Source organism: Alosa sapidissima, chromosome 7 (genome assembly GCF_018492685.1).
Source record: "Alosa sapidissima isolate fAloSap1 chromosome 7, fAloSap1.pri, whole genome shotgun sequence".
In the NCBI taxonomy this organism is placed as follows: domain Eukaryota; kingdom Metazoa; phylum Chordata; class Actinopteri; order Clupeiformes; family Clupeidae; genus Alosa; species Alosa sapidissima.
Window position 1 is genome coordinate 23,798,024 of NC_055963.1, and position 18,938 is coordinate 23,816,961.

Consider the following 18,938-nt stretch of genomic DNA (forward strand, 5'->3'; position numbering starts at 1 on the left):
GATTTATGGCCCGACAAAAACGGGTCTGTTTCTGGAGGGAAAAGCAACTCAATGTCACTTTGAAAACGGAAGAAACAGAATATGATGCAGACCCTCTAATTTTAGAGGTTATGTCCACTCCAGGACCCCATGGGATATAGAATCTAGCTGATCACTACTGCACAACAAGATTGTCATTCGAAAGGCTAGGGAATTGCGCCTGGATTAAGTAATAGGTGACGTATTTTCTTGTCTATTGACATTTTTATTCTCTGGAGTTGCAGTTCATTGTACGATACAGTAACAGAGTAGAGACCTCATTCGTTGGGCCAGTGACCAACCAAGCAATGTCTATGCTTCAACTCTATTTGATGAAGGAGTTTTACCATCATAATTCATGCAGTGTTTTGGAGCTCTGGAGGAAAAACCTAGAAAAGAAAAATGTTAAACTTTACTTTCAAGAGGAAATGGCTCTTTTTTCATGAGTTTTCACTCCTTTGGCCTGACACACACCCTGCCAGGGGAATAGATGCAGTCTGTTTCGAGAGAGGGAGACACATTTAAACAGAGTGTGTTAAATATATTGGCCTTTCAGGAATTCACCCAGGTTGATGAGCAGAATCAGTGTCCTCACGTCAGGAATAGAGAAGGTTGTTTTTTGAAAAAGTAAATAAAAAAAAACATACATATTGCAAATTTATGTTTACCCTCTAATTATCCAAGTATTTAGCAGGTTCAGGATATTCCTCTACAAGCAGCAGTACATGGTCATTTGTGGCATGCTCCTGATTTTCGGTCATTACCATCCTAATGTACAATATGCAGGAGCATTTTATGTACAGCTGCTGTAATTTCTGGCAATAATCATTCAAGATGGCTTGGTTGTTGCGCCACCTCCATTTCCTGCCGCTACACAAAAGGGACAGCTAGCCTGGATGGGCCTCGGCAGTGATAGCAGTTTAATTCAAACCACTGAAGCATAAACACTGAAGCACTGAAGAGGGAGGGAGTGGGTGGGTGTGGTGGTGGAGGGGTGTGGGATGTGTAGGGGGGGGCAGTGTAGCATGCAGGCAGGAGAAATACTGAGTGCTCAATACTCCAACACAGTGTCCAGACTGTACCCTTCTGATTTATGTGCAAGCTGGCGATGAGGGCTTTTTCCAGTTTATGACATACAGTATTGGCGCTCGAAGCCCACTCTTTTATAAGTGTGTGTTCGTTAAGCAAGCTATTAGTTATCTTACACAGGACTCCAACCATAGAACATACTGTAGAATGATAAAATGAAAAGATACACATACAGCCTTCAGAAATAGATGAGAGCATCTGGCTTACTATGCATCCTAGCAACAGTTTGAATCTATATCTGTGATAATAATAAGGTAATTAAATGACCCCCTCTCCCCTAACAACGTTCAATTATTTAATCTTTCCACATTGCAGTGTTTTCAAAATCCTAGTGAAAATACAACAGACCGGTGCGCTGAGGTGCAAAGCTGTGTTCATAGACTGAGCTGGAGAGTGCTGCTGAGCTGCTGGTGGAATATTTTACTGTGATTGCCGAGGGACAAAGGGGGCAGGTGGTGTAAACAATTGACTATCAAGAACTGGAAGAGGAACATGAAATCCCAATCCCCTCTCCTGAAAATTTGATGCACAGCCCATCAATAAGTAATTGCAAAATATTACACAGGCTTTATGAAGAGTCGTGAGACTGTTTGTTCTCGGCATGACACTGGATCCATGTCCCAAACACATATATTTTATAGCGTTTTACTGGAAAATGTGGCCAACTCTGGGCAGGAGATATGGAAGTAGAGGGTACTACTGTAGAATTTTATACGTGTGTCATATTGTGGGGCAGGGGTGCACAGTAATTCACACTGCACATCATGTAAACGACCTTTCACTCCTCATTTAATTTGCTCTAAGTGTTATTTATTTGTATGTGTTATATCTTATTATCATTAAGTGCTACTCTGTCTTGACATATCTTTCCATCATATCTCTCTCCTCATTCCTACTGATCTTCTCATTATAGAAGCTAGCAATTTCTTCAATAAAGACATCATTTTTCAGACAATTAAATTTACTGCAATTTCATTTATTGCCGAAGAATAAATTTGCCTTAATGAGAAAACTTGATTGAATCTTAAACCCCCTTTTGAGAGAAAATTATCTTCACCCCCTCTGACAGTTCTTGACTCTAACAGGACACAGTCTACACATTAAATTGCTTTCCCCGGCAATATTCCAGCCCTTATTTCAACATCAATCAAGTAATGCTGAGCAATTCTTACATATCTCTTTCAAGGCAGGCTTAGAGTATTTCATATCAGAGTCAGACCATTCATAGTACGGCTAATGTCCAAAATCTGTGAGTCTTTGACACAAATGCATGCCACCACAACCCTACACCCCCTTTGGCCATTGACTAATTTCATTATGAGCTACAATCACCTCATTTAAAGTTATCCAATTCCCCCGTAACACTCTACTGTCCTCAACTTGAACACATCACCTTATCAATCTTACCTTACCTACCTAAAAGGCTATGATAAATAAATAAAGTGAGACAAAATGAGAACAGATTGCATTTCATGAATAAAATATAAAGTAATTTCCATCTTCAATCATGCAGGCCAACAAGATCCTTAGGACCCCCACCCCAACCTCTTTTTTCCCTCCATCAAGTACACATGCATGAGCATCCAGCTCTCTCTCTCTCTCTCTCTCTCTCTCTCTCTCTCTCTCTCTATATATATATATATATATATATATATATATATATATATATATATATATATATATATATATATATATATTTCCCACAATGCCCTGGTGCTGATTAAAACACACTCACAGCAGAGCCAGCAAAGTGCCTTGCCAGAGTATGGGCTATTTGACAGCCATACCGACCATTTCACTGTCCAACCACACCAAGCGTCCTCCATCTGATGGGTTTGAGAGAGTGCATCTTCAGGATAACTTGCGCTCATTGCATCGGCATTTGTAAATACCCCTTCCGCTGATATAGACAGACGATAGCGGCATTAGCTCACCATACAGGTATGCGTGCATGTGGCTATATTTAAACCCTGAAATAGCCTCCCGCCGAGTGAAATAAAAGGCATTTGAGGCAGCTGACGCGCGCTGCTGCTGCCCATACATCATGCGCAGGGGCGTTCGCCGCTGTTGTTTAGCTGAGACAGACGTAGGAGTCAATTCGGTAGCATGGTATAGATCATACGCACAGCAAAGCACAGTACGCATGCACTTAGTCAAGATGCAATGCCTGCGGTTTAACCCAGTGGCAGTGAGGCCTGGGAATTCCATCATGGCCTGAACAAGGGGAAGGGAAGGGTTGCTCGCTTCGATCTTGATTTCTGACTTTGTTTGTTCTTTCTTGTTTTCCATATATTTTTCTCTTCTTTCTTCGCCTTCTGTGCCCTCAGGCCCCAAAGAGTATATTTCAGTTTGGTTTTAGAGAATAAACAGACAACTCCAGAGGTGACAGCAGCGCCGTGCAACACTGGGACTCTAGCAGGGGACTTGTTTTAGTTTCAGTCCTCCCCAATAAGTCACCCACTTCCACCCGAGGGGCAAATCATGAGAACTGGTGGTAAGCAACGTTACGTAGTGTAGCCGTAATGAATATAGTGTCTCAGGCTAATGGTAATGCTAACATAAAATCCATACAGTGGGTGCATTACTGCTGTCACATGGCAGCAGAATTTAATGACCCAAGCTTTTTGCTGTTGTAAATCTGCGAGAAAGGAGAGCTGAGTTGGCCACACTTTCATGTATTTACAGTGTATGTGCGTGCGTCCCAGTAAATGCTGTTCCTTATGATTATTTTAAGAAAAGTGTGCCTTGTAGTTCACCCTGTCCTGTCCTCAGCAAGCTGAAGTGCTATAAAAAGACACCGAGAGACAAAAACAACGGTCTCCGTTTGAAACTGTTTCAGATCAGTTTGGATTCATATAATTCATTAGATCTAGTTGATGAAGATCTTAGAGCTCTCCCCTTTCCTCTCTGGCTAAGTCATCACAAATGAGGATATCATCTTCATCTTACTCTGTGCAAAACCACTAGTGACTAATCCATTCTATTTTCACCGCACCATATTAACCCATCTCTCTCTCTTCTGCTGCTTTCTTTCGCTCTCCCTCTCTCCCTCTCAAAGTAGGCACCTGCTAATAATGGCCACTGCAGTAACATAAGCCTATGTGTGCCAGGGAAATAGCCGAAATAAGAAAAAAAAAATCAAGTCATTATGGGTATGGTAGGCATTGTTTTATCAGTAAAGCATATTCTTATTCATTCAATGAACAAGTGCTGATGAGATGGCAAAATGCATGTAAGAGTGCTTGCAGCTGCTCTGATGTGCCTTGTGATGTATGACACACATGCACGTGTGTTTTATGCTTTGACATAAGGGCTTCTTAAGCAGCAAAGTGTTGCCCCCCCCTAACTGCAAACCAGAGCCCTCCCTTGTTCACAAACCCCAATTCTCCTGTTGTGTGCAGGTTCTTTTGAGTCTCCAGAACATTCGAACCTCCTTGGAACTCTGTCCCCAAAAATAGCAAGTTCTATCCAATTCTCTCTTGTGCTTTCCTCTCCTCTACAGTCTCTCTCTATCTCTCCCCTTCACTCTTCCTCTCATTGCTACCCTCTCCTTGCTGTTCCTTGTGCTCTCTCTCTTTTGCTATCCTCCTGCCCTCCCTCTCTCTGTCTCTCTCTCCCCCTCTCCCTGTCGCTCTATAGCAGCAGTGGGCATCGACCTGAGGCTTTTAGCCCAGAGGGTGGTGAGGGCACAGCCGGTTGTGGCGTTTCAGCTCTTGCTTATGGTTTCGGCGTGGTGCCCTCTGTCTCGGCTCCTCGGCTGCTGTCCTCTCCCGGCTCTGTGACTCTTCTGGCAGTGTGTGTGTGAGTGTGTGTGTGTGTGTGTGTGTGTGTGTGTGTGTGTGTGTGTGTGTGTGCGCGTGTGCTTGCTTTAGTGTCCTCCCGAGTGTCAGTCTGCTCTGCACACACCCCTGCTGGTTGTAGTGACCTGCCTGTCCTTTCTCTGCATCCCCTGTCACACTTGTACAAGTGCAAGGACACACACACACACACACACACACACACACACACCTGCACACGTATACTCACACACGTATATATGCATCACACAGACACATGTCACATAGACACACACACATCAGATAACAAAGACACACACACTCATACACATTTATGTCACCTGCACACACAGTAACTTTTACACACACACAGTAACTTTCACACACACACAAACACGCACACTTTTGTGTCCTTGTTTCACCTCATCCACTCACTTCTGGCTAGCTGACAGTCTAGCACTTATGCCCCTATCCTTATTATTACTAGCCTTTCACCTTAGCCCTGGTTATCACCAGCCATACCCATTATGGTAGTATCTAGTTTTCCTCCATTTCTCCTTCACAGCACCCCCCCCTTTCTCTTTCTCTCTTCTCTCACACCCTCTTTCTCTCCTCTCTCTCTCTCCTTCTCATCTCATTCCCTCCCATCTCCATGGTGTTTGTCCTCCCTTGGCTGTGCAGTGGCTTCCTGGCTCGATACCACACTCAGATAATGACTTCAGTGTTCATTCCCATCCTGCCGTTTAGCTGTCTTTTATCGACAGGCAGAGGTCAGGGGATGCAGAGAAAGAGCAGGAGGTCTGGAGGAAGGAGAGAGAGAGAGAGACAGAGAGAGAGAGAGAGGGAGAGAGAGGGAGAGAGTGAGAGAGTGAGCCTGCAGAGAGGACATCTCCCACAAGCAGAGTGGAAAAAGGGAGAGCTGTAATGGCATTAAACAGAGGCTGAAGGGTTGGGCCTTTCACTATAGAAGGGATAGGAAGAGAGACAGAGAGAGAGAGAGAGAGAGAGAGAGAAGTATAGGAAACAGATAGACAACAAGAGGAGGGATGGAGAGAGAGAGAAAGATAATGGAAATCAGAGGCAAACAGCAAGGGGAAAAGAAACGTAAAAGAATATGAAAGAGAATATGCTCAAAAGAGATAAAAAAAGACCGAAATAGAGAGCGAGTGAGCGGATGGCATGAGATACCGGAGGAGAGATGCAGAAAATCTCCATAGTAATGGGATGCTGGAGTGGGAGGTGTCACAGCATCTCGGCACGGCTCAGCCTTCATCTGGCTCTTGCCGCGCAACAGAGACGGCAAGCCCCCAGCGCTGTATCTCCATGGCCTCGGGAATACGCAAGTAGTCCGCTCACAGTCGTTTGACTTTGGGTCCTCTCTCTCTCTGTCTGGCTAAAGCACGCCAAAACTAAAACACATTCCAACAGCACATGCCGGCCCCTGTTTCAAGCCTTTAGGCAAATTGGACGCAATTGATACATTAGGTAAACAGCTTGCATCACACCCACACTAAGACACACACACCTGCACACACACACCTTCCGTGTTGCCTGTAACATATGTAAATTGACCTTCATCCTAAATAGCTCGTTGGTTCGGACTGTCAGCGAGGGTGAGGCTTTTCTGGTGCCTGGTGCTGGGCTTCAGGCCAAGTGGATACAGTCGGCTTGGGTTGCATTTTCCTCTTCGAGCGGGGCTACCTTGAAGGGCAAGGCTAAAAGCCATACAAACATGGTACAACCGCGTCCTGCTCTCCACCATCCATTATTTATGATTACCGCTCTGCAGGACAGAAATCATATTTGCCATAATAAGGTGGAGGCAGTTGTTCAACAGCAATGACAAAAACAAATTCAATTCATTCAAGTTGTGAGATATTGCTAGTGTATTTGGTCTCTGAGTGAGAAGTGATTTACATGTGGGGTGACAGCAACAAAAATACTAACTATTATAATGTCACACCCTTTCTTTCTTTCACTGACACTTTGAAGACTGACAACTGTGAATGTATTTCAAGTCCCATGTGTGCGTATTGACGGTCTTGCAAAATCAATAGGATCAATCCCTCCATATCAAGATTCCGTCGGCCCACAATCAGTTGTGTCCATATATCAGCACCACCTCACGCTGATGTTTACATGGGATTTACGGATTTGCTAATTGTTGCTAATTTGGAACCGCTTGCAGCCAGTGCTGGTCCCTTAGTCCCTGATGAACTGTTAACATCTGATGAACAGATGCTGCGAGGCGAGCGAGGGCCAAGCACCATCTCCCTCAAACTGGCAAACATCCTTTACTCCTCTTGTTATTCTACTGGAGCTTTCTATATGCCGTGGCATTGCTGGGGGGATATTTTTAGCTCTGCTCATTGTATGATTCTTCTCTCTGTCTCTCCACCATGGAGAGTGCCATGAGAATACCATGAGGATGACCTCTAACAGCGATGGCTCCTCGTCAGGATGCTGGATATAGACACTGACATGCTGCAAATGGAGGCTAGACGAGGTAATGTTGTACATGCTGATGATGAGCAGCACTACCACTTCCTGGATTTAAAAAAGGAAAAGAAAGAGAGAGAGAAAAACAACAACAGGCAGGTTAAGGCTCTTGTCTGTCTGACCTTTTTTTTTTTGCTCATTACCTTTTCCTATATGAAGAGTTCAGATGCAAAACCCTCTAAATCCGTCTGACCACGTTTCTTTTAAATGAGCATTTAAAATCAGGCTCCTATAGGTTTTTGCCTATAAATCGATATTTCAGACCAGGAAGAGAGTGGTATTTAGTGGGTTTTGAAGTTAAATTATTTGACTAACGTATACTATGTGTGGAGAGCATCCACTCACCATCTTTATCTAATTTTTGACGTAGGTGGCATTTAGAGGCCTTTGCACCTGAACCCTTCATATGTCCTTTTCTTGCTCCTTTATCCCTCTACCAAACTTTGCTGTATGAATAAAACAGTTTCCTTTCCCTGTCCATCTGATAACAGTTCCATTTTAAATCTGCACCTCCTCATATTGTAATAAATGGGATTTAGACAATCCCTCCCCATCGATCATATTAATATGTAAAGCCAGTGTCAGAGGGCTTTATCGGAGCCGTACAGAGCATCACTTATGACTTGCGGATTGTGCAGATCAGCTGTACATATCGTTTTCATCTCATTGAGCTGAACAGTTTCATATCTGGCTCTGACTGTTATATCTTTTGCAGTGATACTGTACAATATACCGAGCTTATACTGAATCAGGCCCAGGCTCTTGAGCTTTCCATATCTTCTTTGAACTTTGCATTGTGATATATGAGAGAAATGTGAGGATGTTTTAACTGAATCCTACTTCATGCGAAGACTGATAAGGGTTCTCGTGCAATGTACAGTAGCCAAATAATTTTTTTCCAAACTGGAGTGAAGATTTGTAGACGTGCGTCACAGATGGCCTTTCAGGGGGCGGTGGACAGATGAGCCTTCTGGAACTCTCTGTATATTTGTATGTGAATATGTGTGTGTGTGTGTGTGTGTGTGTGTGTGTGTGTGTGTGTGTGTGTGTGTGTGTGTGTGCGTGCGTGCGTGTGAACTGATCTGTGAACCCTCCTGTTGAGATGAGTACCCAGCCTTCCTCTTTTCCTCCACTGTTTGCGAGCGACAGACTGGAGAAGCTCAATCCTCCCCACCATCATTCAAGCCGTCCATACACTCACTATAGCTCCCTCACCATCAATCAAGTCTGAGGCATCGTTCTTCACTGGCAAGTTTAACGCGGCGTATGTCCTGTTCAACCACTGGCCTCTGCACCAGTGCATTCCCATAGACACTGCAGGTGGGCGTCTGTTCGTGCCTCCAGGGTTAGATTGCTGAGAGGATAGCTGTGATATATATATATATATATATATATATATAGCTCTCAGGGCGATTGGGGTGACCTTTGAACCCTCCTCCGTCACATTCTTCCTCGCCTCAGTGCTCCGGGTGCTGCATGGCTGGCTAATTGAATGTGAACAACGGCTTTTCACACAAGAGGACCGCGCTGCCCCATGCTGCTCTACCCCCCCCAGGCAAGAAATGACCAATTCATTTAAATGAATATCCTTCTGGCTGTTTTTACTCTCCATCCATCCCCTTAACACAACACACGCACACACACACGCACATACACACACACATGCATGTGCACACACGCACACAAACACACTCTCCAAAGTCACACTTAAAGCAACAAAATACAATTCTTTTACCTTAAAATAAAACAGCTAAAATGCTACAGTGACTTATAGTACCGAGAATAAAGCCTTTAACATTGCCAGTGTATGTCTGGAATGCTTGATATTGCACTATGTAGCGTTGTTGATTGGGTAAGATAACAACCCATTTAGTCGGTTTTTGACAAACTGGGCACTGTCTTAGAACTAAATGCCATTGAATATTGATGCCAAGAGGGAAACATATACATTTTTCCATGGTGTTGCTTTAACTAATACAGCCCAGGCTTTGAATTCATTTGTGTTCTCATGTGGCGCCAATATTGCAAATTAGTGAGTGAGGCAATCAGAGACTTCAGAGAGCCGCCACCCACCTCTTCTGCCTTGTTGCATAAAAGGGCTTGCTGTTTATGTTTCTCGTGTTGTTTTTCGCTGGTAAATTCAGCCCTCACATTCCTTTGTAACTGAAAGGAAGGTCAACAGCTATGTTTCCAGTCTCTCTAATCCTCTCCCCCTCTCCTTTGAATACATTTTCATATTTTAACATTTACCAGAGACGTGTGATCTATTTCTATTCATTACATTTGGAATGTAGTGATTTAATGCCGACTTATGTTCTCAGAAAGCTTGAAGGCCGGTCTCTTTCATACAAAGGACAAAAAAGTATTTTGATTGGCCACAACCCAGTTAGAAAGGAAGAAGATAAAAAACAACATTAGATGTCTTGGAGAATAGGATTTACACTAAGAACATGCAGCATCACTTGCTGTTAAGGTGTAGTATACTGAAGTATTTCAGCCTCTCTCTCTATCTCTCTCAGTTTTTCACTCATTCTACTCCCTCTGTCTTTATCACACACAGGCACAGACACTAATTAGTTAACTAGGAGAGTGAGTGATCGGCCAGTTTACTGTCCAGTGTGAATCAGCAGTACAGGGTCCGAGGGTATCCTACTTGGTGCGGTCTGGTGCGGGGCAAGCTTGGGAGGCGAGGTCTCCGTGATCAAAGTCAAAGTCAGCTTTATTGTCAATTTCTTCACATGTTCCAGACATACAAAGAGATCGAAATTACGTTTCTCACTATCCCACGGTGAAGACAAGACATATTTTACCAATTTTAAGTCCACAGACAAACATACCATTCAAGTAAACAAAAAAGTAAGTAAATAAGTAAATAAGAGGGCACATATAATAATGAAAAAATAAGAGCAGCAAAATTTGGTTGAAATTGTGCATAGACAGTCAATAAAATACTAGTGCAAAGTCAGGCCAATAAGCTGAGCAGAGCTGCTCTGGGCCCTGTGATGGTTGGGTACTGGGGGCCGTAAATAAGGAGGTTATCTGCAGGGGACATGCCCTATCTCTCTCTCTCTCTCTCTCTCTCTCTCTCCCTCTCTTCGTTTCTCCCCTACATTAGGTGCACCCTTATCTCTCTGTTCAGTTGTCTCCTGCTTTCCTGCTTCTTCTGTTTTCTTATTCTCTCTCTCTCTCTCTCTCTCTCTTCCCTTCTCTCATTCTCTCCCTCTCTAACATCTGACACCTCCATCTCCACAGCAGCCTTCCTCCTTGCAGGCTCCTCTAACACACACGTCCACTTCATTGATCGAACGCCCTCCACCCGATTCTGTTTGACTGCCCTCTTCTCATTCTCCTCTCTCTCACTCTCTCTTTCTCTCTCTCTCTCCCCCTCTCTATTTTTATGTTGACATTTCACAGTACCAGTTCTGAATGGCTTCAAAAGACATTCTTTTTCACTGTGGACACAATGGACCAATTACCCTTTGTCTTTTTTCCGTTTTGTAAATGTGCCTCAAATGTGCCTATCAGAATGCATTCTTGGCTGCCGTCCGCGATTCAAGTTGAACAGAGGGACAAAGTCATAAATCGCCAAGGTGATGTGAGATTCCAGGGCATAATCACCCCGATTCCCAGCCACTGTGCAGGATGTGATAAATCACTATAGCCAAGACTCCATCGCCCAGCTTTGTCCATGATAGGACAACTGCCCTGGAGCCTATGGAGTTTACGTCATTAAAAGTCAGAGCCAAATTAATCGTAATCTAATTAAAGTCACAAACGCAGCTCCCAGAGTCACTATATGCTTACACTATGGTACATTGTCTTATTTTGGGCCACTGCAGGCACTTCAGAGACATAACATTCCTCTGTTTGCACTGTGTCAACACTTCCCACCTCCCACTTCAGTTGTGTTTCTGAAGTCATCCGTTGCGTGTAGCCCTGCATAATAACTTGTCCTGCCGCATGATGTTCCACTGAGTGAGCAGGTGTGCCCAGCAGCCGCGATGAACAACTGCTCTTGCTTCATTTCATTTCTGGACGCCCGACAGTCGGCCGTTATTAAATCAGTAAATACCAGCCGCAATTAAATCACGAATGGGCTGATTGTCGAGATTGACTTTTATAATACGATACTCGGCGTGTTAAGTGCCAGTGTGGTGATGCCAGCTAACCTGTCACCTACGAGAGGGAGAGTGAGTGTGTGTGTGTTTGTGTGTTTTGTGTGTGTGTGTGTGTGTGTGTGTGTGTGTGTCAAGCGCCTTATTGCAGCTGTCACCCTTAATCACACTTAGATTACCCAAAATGTCAATCTGCATCATGGAACTTGGAACAAATATGACAAGATTGCTGTTGGTTTTTCATTTTTTCCCCCTCGGTGTGTCTGTTGTTACAACCTACAGATGTACTGAAGCCGCATTAGAGAAGTGTAGTGTTTGGAGAAGACTTTACTGTCGTGTGTGATGTACCGAAGCAGTGTTAGAGTAGTGTAGTGTACTGTTGGGGCAATGCTGTCATGTATGATGGATGACTGGATCTTGCCCAGCATTAGATGCTCTCTAGGGCAGAAACATTCATATCTGATACAGAAAATAAATAAACCGAAAATGTGTACGCTTGCAGTCAGTATCCACACGGATATACAGTGTGTGTGTGTGTGTGTGTGTGTGTGTGTGTGTGTGTGTGTGTGAGTGTATATATGAAGTGAGATGGGGACAGGGGACAGTTTGAGTGTTAAAAAGAAAAAGAGGCTTGAGAAAGAGGCTCTCTGATGGGAAGAGAGATGCTCACTGATCATTCTCCATGGGAGCTGAAATAGCAGCAACGCTCAGAAATCCATAAAGCAGCATTTTCCACTGCGTCTCCCACAAGTGCTCTCAGCTTTCACTCAGAGAGATGGAGAGAGAGAGAGAGAGAGAGAGAGAGAGAGAGAGAGAGAGAGAGAGAAAGAAGGAAGAAGAGAGGGGGAGACAGAGAGGGGTGGGAGGAGGAGGGAGAGAGAGAAAATGAAAGAAAGAATGCAGGTTAACCCTTCATTCTGAAGCCTCAAGGAGACCTAAAACATCCTGTCACAAGGACACAAAACTCACAGACACATGCCATTAGACATCCATTAGGTCCTGAATTGCTTATGGGATACATGCATGGGCATAACAAATACATCCATTAGGTCCTGAATTGCTTATGAGATACATGCATGTATATCACTCAGATAGAGACTTTTGTGCTATTGTATTATATTTTGCATGTTTTGATTCTAAAGTGTGCTCTTTTGCTCTTTTTATAGTCTCAGAGAGAGAGAGAGAGAGAGAGAGAAAGGGTGTGTGTGTGTGTGGGTGTGTGTGTGTGAGTGTGTGTGTGTGTGTGTGTGTGTGTGTGTGTGTGTGTGTGTGTGTGTGTGTGTGTGTGTGTGTGTGTGTGTGTGTGTGTGTGTGTTTGTATGCTGTGTTTGTGTGTGGTGCAGAAACTCCACATCAGCAACTTTTAAGAACGGGAGTTTACTGCTTTGTCTCATTTCTCTGTTCGCTCTCCATCTTCCACTCGATCTTCACCATGAACTTCTGACAAACCTCCTTGACCCCTTTCCGGACCAACATCTAGGCCAGGCTGCCTCTTGCACCTCCAGGGATATCTGTCTAAGGCTTTCTATTATGGGAAAATTAAAGGGATAGTATGTTCTCGGGACTAATGCTCTCTGATACGGAAGAATGAATGTAAAACAAAGGTATGTTTGTACATCTGCGTTTATCCTGCTTTGTTTGTAAGACTCGGGGACAACCATGTACCCTGATCTCCCTGTTAGCTGTGCTCCTATGGCTACTTCTTTCTGCACATCCAAAGGGAAATAGCTGTTGTACTTGCATATGGTATGTATGTGCATGCAATGTTTCGATTCCTTACATAACATGTAATTTCTTCTCCCTTCAGTGGCTTCTTGCTCTTTTTTCTAATCTGATGTTAATTAACATGAGATGCGTGCGCGGCATGGAAAAAAGAAGAGATTGCGATAATGACTGTCATTGTGCAAGCCCCATATCCGCTGGCTTGCTTATCTTGCTGCCCTGGGCCATCTGTAGAGTCCTTCTTTTCGATAATGTGGATGTCTTCCAATGCGGAACAAGATTAGGCTCTTGAGTTGATGTAGATTGGTCCAGGGAATATAATGTCCCTAAGGGAATATTGAAAAAATGAGAAATAGAAAGAGAGAAAGTAAGAAAGAAAAAAGATTGAGGGTGAGAGCACGAAACAGAACAATAAAAGACTATTCTGACATCATACAGGCTGCTGATTCAGAGCTCCTTGTTATACTGTATGTGTGCTTCTTAAGAGCGTAGTTTGACTAGCACAGGCTGATCAGTGGCAAGGCCAGCAGGCATTTCTTAGAGAGTGGCACTTCAAAGGTAGACAGAGGTGGCAGAAGCACACCTGCTAGTGTAGTATGACAGGAACAAGCAGCCTTGCCAGGGGAGTTTTATTTGGTGTGCATGGTGGCGTGAGGGATCGCAGTGAGGATGATCACAAACATTTAATGTTTTTTTTCATCTTAATTGCACTGCAATCCAGTGACAGTGATGATGGAAACATATTAATAACAATGATAGTTACCATACTGTAGTAATGGCTCTCAGGCAGGCTGGTAGCCCTCGAAGGTGACTAAACTCTGTGTGCATTAGTCCAGTCTTTACCTTAGTCCTGGGGCTATTCCAAGCGTATGGTTTAGTGACAAACCTATGAATTGACTCGAAGACTGTGGTAAGCCTCCTGGTAGAAGAGTGTTAAGGCCTCATTTCCCAAGCAAAAGAAAGCCCTAGGACTCCACTCACCCACAAGTTAACTTACCCAAGTCTGTCACTATCTTTTTGTGGCAGAATGACTGCCATTACATGAGGTTCTATATGCTCACATCCTTATCTATTTTCCTCTGTTATGTTTTTTCCTCTGTTTTCGCATTGTCACATTGTCAAACACTGTATTTACTGTCATGAGTTCTTTCATGTGATGACAGTAATGTAAAGAACACAGTGCCTTTTCCATAACTACCACAAGGGGGTGCAAGAATTAGAGGAATGCATACAGCCATGGGATGGGGGCCATTACAAAAATGTTGACCACATGTAGAGTTTCAGCACTTACATAAGCAGGTTCAGTCTCAGCTAAGCACTGGGCACTGCTGTTGTCCATCCCACTCACCCAAGTAGATGTGAGAAAATGTCAAAGGGAGATGGTAGATAACCTCTCATTACAGCTGTGCGGCACGCAAAGCTTCCTAGGAGGACAGTGGGGAGAGTGGCTCTTCACAGGGTCACCAAGCACGGCACGAGATGTGAGGGAGGGACACACACACACGCACACACACACTCACACACTCCTGACACTCTAACAGCAGGCCCACTGTAGACTGGCCTGTCCCTCTACTGCTACACTAAACTAATTAGATAAACAACCTTTTTGTCAGCCCCCCTCCACTGAAGACACGGCCTTGCAGATTTGAGTTTCCAGCGCCTGTGAAGTATTTGCTTCTTTTAAGAATTACTAAGTGACTTTACAGGCAAACTGAATGAATGTGTCTCTATGGTCTGTTAAACGAGATGCACTTTCAATACTATGACTTTTGACCATGAATGGTCCTAACAGCTGCCATTTGTTTTGACAGGTAAAGTGCCTGTACAGATTGGACCGCAGGCACACTGCGTTGGTCCATTAAATTGTTTTTGTGCCTTGAGGCACACCATGTCCTATGGTGGTTGCCATATTGTTTACAAGCCCAAAAAAGCTCACAAGGTCATAAGCCGAAAAAAGTTGTGTCTTAACAATGTCTTTCACATTTCACATCCAAATAACTCAACACTCTGCAAAGCACTCCTGTGGGTCATCAGCAATACAACTAGGGGTTTACATCACACACACACACACACACACACACACACACACACACACACAAACACACACATACACGCACATGCACACACACACACGCATACATTTATCACTTAAGGTAAATTCTATTCTACACTGAGGAAAACCCTATAGACATCTCTTGCCAGAATTGATTGAGTCTTACTATACAACTGGAGGATTTTAAAAACTCAGAGCCTGAACCAGAGCTTAGTGTTTTTACCTAATTATCTCCAACTTTATCCATCTGTAGTCTGGATCACAGAATGAATAAGCCCATTTAAGATCATGGATTCTCTTCTCGTGGTTAACAATGTTGTTTTTGTAGCTCTAATGGAGCTTCATTGAACTGGCTCACCACTGTTTTGCTCATAGGCTCGCCTCACCTCTGCTCCCCCCTCCTACGGTCCATTTTACAGCACCGTTGTGACGGAGCAGTTTGTACTTCGCACAGACTAGACTCCGTCTCTGCGCCACCATTAAAAAAGCGCCCGCCACACCCAACTGCGGCTTTGCATCGTGTGTTCTGAGGAGGGGCGTTTTCCATGCTGCCGGAAATGCGTCTGTGATCGCGTGCGTTTCCAGAAAGATGTGAGGGGTTCTGAAAAAGGTCCTCAGTCTGGCTGACGAGCCATTAGCTGTCGTCCCGTCATCTGTAGAGTACTGCTCCTTTGTCTCCGCATGCAATTATCCCACACTGATCTCAACTGCTGAGCTGCCCAAGATAGAGTCAGTCCATCAGTGAATGCAAATTGATGCACTTCATCAAATCTGTGTGGGGCCTTTGTGCTTATTATTTTATTAGACACCATATTGGTTTTTAATTTGTTTTTACATCTTTCACTCCATAGTTTCTGTGGTCAGGGAAATCACAAAGTCAATGTTTTGTCTTTCCTTCCATCACCAGCAGAGCACCATTGTGTCTTCCAGTGTTCAAATGCGATTTTTAAAATAAAACCCATGGATGTCTGCAATACTAATCAGTTTGAATAAACAAACAAACGCAGTGTTTTTATTTTTTTTTGTTTTTTTTTTTACTGCCAACCACAATGCACTGCAATGCACACCCAAGTACTGTATGCATTTGAATGTGGCTTTGCTGTTTGTTTCATCACTCTCCACATTGTTTGTCAGCGTCTCCAAGTGCTGACAGGGCTGCAGTGGCCACCGATACAGTAGGGGCCTCTATAGAGGCTGAACACAAAAGGTTGCATCAATGCAAATAGCCCTTGAACTGTCTTGGCTTAACCAGACCACTGACAGGAAAGCCCCCAGGTAGTCATAGTTAGGTTCATGCCATGGGCTTAGTTTGCCCACTGTTTGTCATGACCAGTTGGCCTTTCTATGGCTTCTGCAGCACAACAAGGTTTAACATAGCCCTGTCATACTTGTATTTCTTGTATATGACTGAGGTTTGTTTGGTTTGATACATCTGCATTTGTTATGACATATACTGTATATATTATCTATGGAGAAAAAAAAAAAGATTGTATATTTTTGCACTTGCCTTTCATGTCATTGATTATGAGACTCTGGCACTTGATGACTAGTAAATTACATCAGGTCACCACCAATGTCCACAGGGCAGTTTAATTATGTACTGCCCCCCTTGTAAGTCACTTTAAATGAAAACATCTGCCAAATGAATAAGCATAATGGTAAATCTAAATGGAAGGTCCTGTTGCAGTGCTGTGCTCCCTGGGCTGATGGAACATTCTGGAACATTGGCTCAAGGATGAATGACTGCCAATCAGGGGCCAACTGGCGTCCCCTCTCTCGTCTGCATGGCTAAGATGAATGTGGGGAATTTCAGTTCTGCTACACCTGCCTGGCTTGAGAGCGGCTTCGCTTTTCCTCTCCCTCGCCTCGGCTTGCCTCGCGCCCGGCCTTCGCTGCATGATTTATGAATCAAATCAAAACACTGACTAGCTAGTGAATGAGCAAGGCCGCCTTAGTCTGTCGCAAGCCAGCAGGCGATAACATACAGGGGAGCATTGGAAATGCTGCCTCTTTGAGAGACAGACAGAAGGTGGGACAGAATATGTATTTGAGTGGGTGGTCTGAAGCAAAATGCTGTGTATGTATTGTGTTTTTCCCTGTAAGTGTGTGTGTGTGTGTGTGTGTGTGTGTGTGTGTGTGTGTGTGTGTGTGTGTGTGTGTGTGTGTGTGTGTGTGTGTGAAGTTAGGGTGGGTGCCTGCCCACTCGTATAAAATTAGTTTCTCCGAGACAGAGAGATTGAGAGACGGCTGTAATAGTTTAATTGCTTTCGAGTGAATATTTCTTTGCCATTGGAGCCATTAGGCGCACTGCTTAATGAGATGTGGAGATGGTTTGAAATCTATCATTCAAAGCTCATCTAAGATGAGCTTTGAATTCCTGCGGATGCAGGCATCAACACAACCCTCTCCAGTGTGCTCTCACTAATGCACCCAAATAGAGCTGGGTTCATGTGAGTGGACCTTCAAATCAACACACGCATTTCTAGAGTGGCTTAGATTAAATGGATGAATGTACACAGGATATTTGCCTGGACATAAAGAATGCAACAATAACAACTGTAACAGGGTTAGGACTATTTGAAGCTTATATTGAGATTGTACTTATGGTTTTGCATTATATTAAGAGCCTACTTATAATTTTCCATCAACATATACGTCATAGGTTCAGTAGTGCTTGTAGCTTCAGTGTGTCACCGATTGTTGACTACTCCTATCATCAGTTAAAATTTAGTGTTGCCAATTATGTGGCAATTTAGTTGCAGTATCAAATTGGCTCCTCCATTACACACTGACAAATCGGAGCGTCATCTACTATGTTATGATCATGAGTTCAGTGGTCAGACTGCAAGAACCTGTGATAATATCACTCCTATTGGACACTGTGGTAAAAAATCTTCATGATGGTATGGTATGCATTATTGTTTGTGTTTGTGTTTGCAGGTATGGAGACATGGTGCCCAATACCATTGCGGGGAAGATCTTTGGCTCCATCTGCTCTCTCAGCGGAGTGCTGGTGATCGCTCTGCCAGTGCCGGTCATCGTGTCCAACTTCAGTCGCATCTACCATCAGAACCAGCGGGCCGACAAGATGCGAGCCCAGCAGGTACAATGGATAGCAGAGAGAGCGGAACACCTCTGTTGTTATTGTTGTTTTTTTTTGCTATGTTTTTCTCATTCTTCTCTCTTCTTCTTGTGCTCTCTCTCTCTCTCTCTCTCTCTCTCTCTCTCATTCTCCCACTCCCACCCTTGATGCTCCACTGGGAGCAGAGGGCATCAGGAGCTCTAAAGTGGATGTGGTTTTCGTCCGTCCTCTCCCTCACATAGTCAAAGTTTTAATAATGCATATTTTTCGGGAGTGTTCTCCTCTTTCCTCTTTCCTGTCTCTTCAATCCATCCTCTGTGTCTTGACTCGACCATATTTATGCCCTGTCTGACACAGCCTCTCCCCATTTTACTGTGTAATAATGTCCACAGATGTTTCTCTTCCTTTGATTTAGTGTAATTTAAGGAGAATAAACATTGTGATGAGCTATCATTTGCTACTTAGCCACAAATGACTGGATCATCTCTTTATGAGACAACGGTTACTTCTGGAGCAGTAAGAGAAATAAGGCTGTCGTGAAAGGGGGGTTTATATTCTCTGGGTGCTGCATTTCGGGTTATGTG

The 18,938-nt window shown here is 43.9% G+C and overlaps 1 protein-coding gene across 4 annotated transcripts in view; it reads left to right on the top strand.

Annotated features, from left to right (window-relative positions):
- kcnd1 (potassium voltage-gated channel, Shal-related subfamily, member 1) overlaps nt 1–18,938 on the top strand; it is a 39,630-nt gene that overhangs the window by 11,952 nt on the left and 8,740 nt on the right. For all 4 annotated transcript variants that reach the window (XM_042099384.1, XM_042099386.1, XM_042099387.1 and 1 more), the window contains one exon: nt 18,213–18,375. In XM_042099384.1, the coding sequence (XP_041955318.1) occupies nt 18,213–18,375 (163 nt within the window). The remainder of the gene's footprint in view (nt 1–18,212; nt 18,376–18,938) is intronic.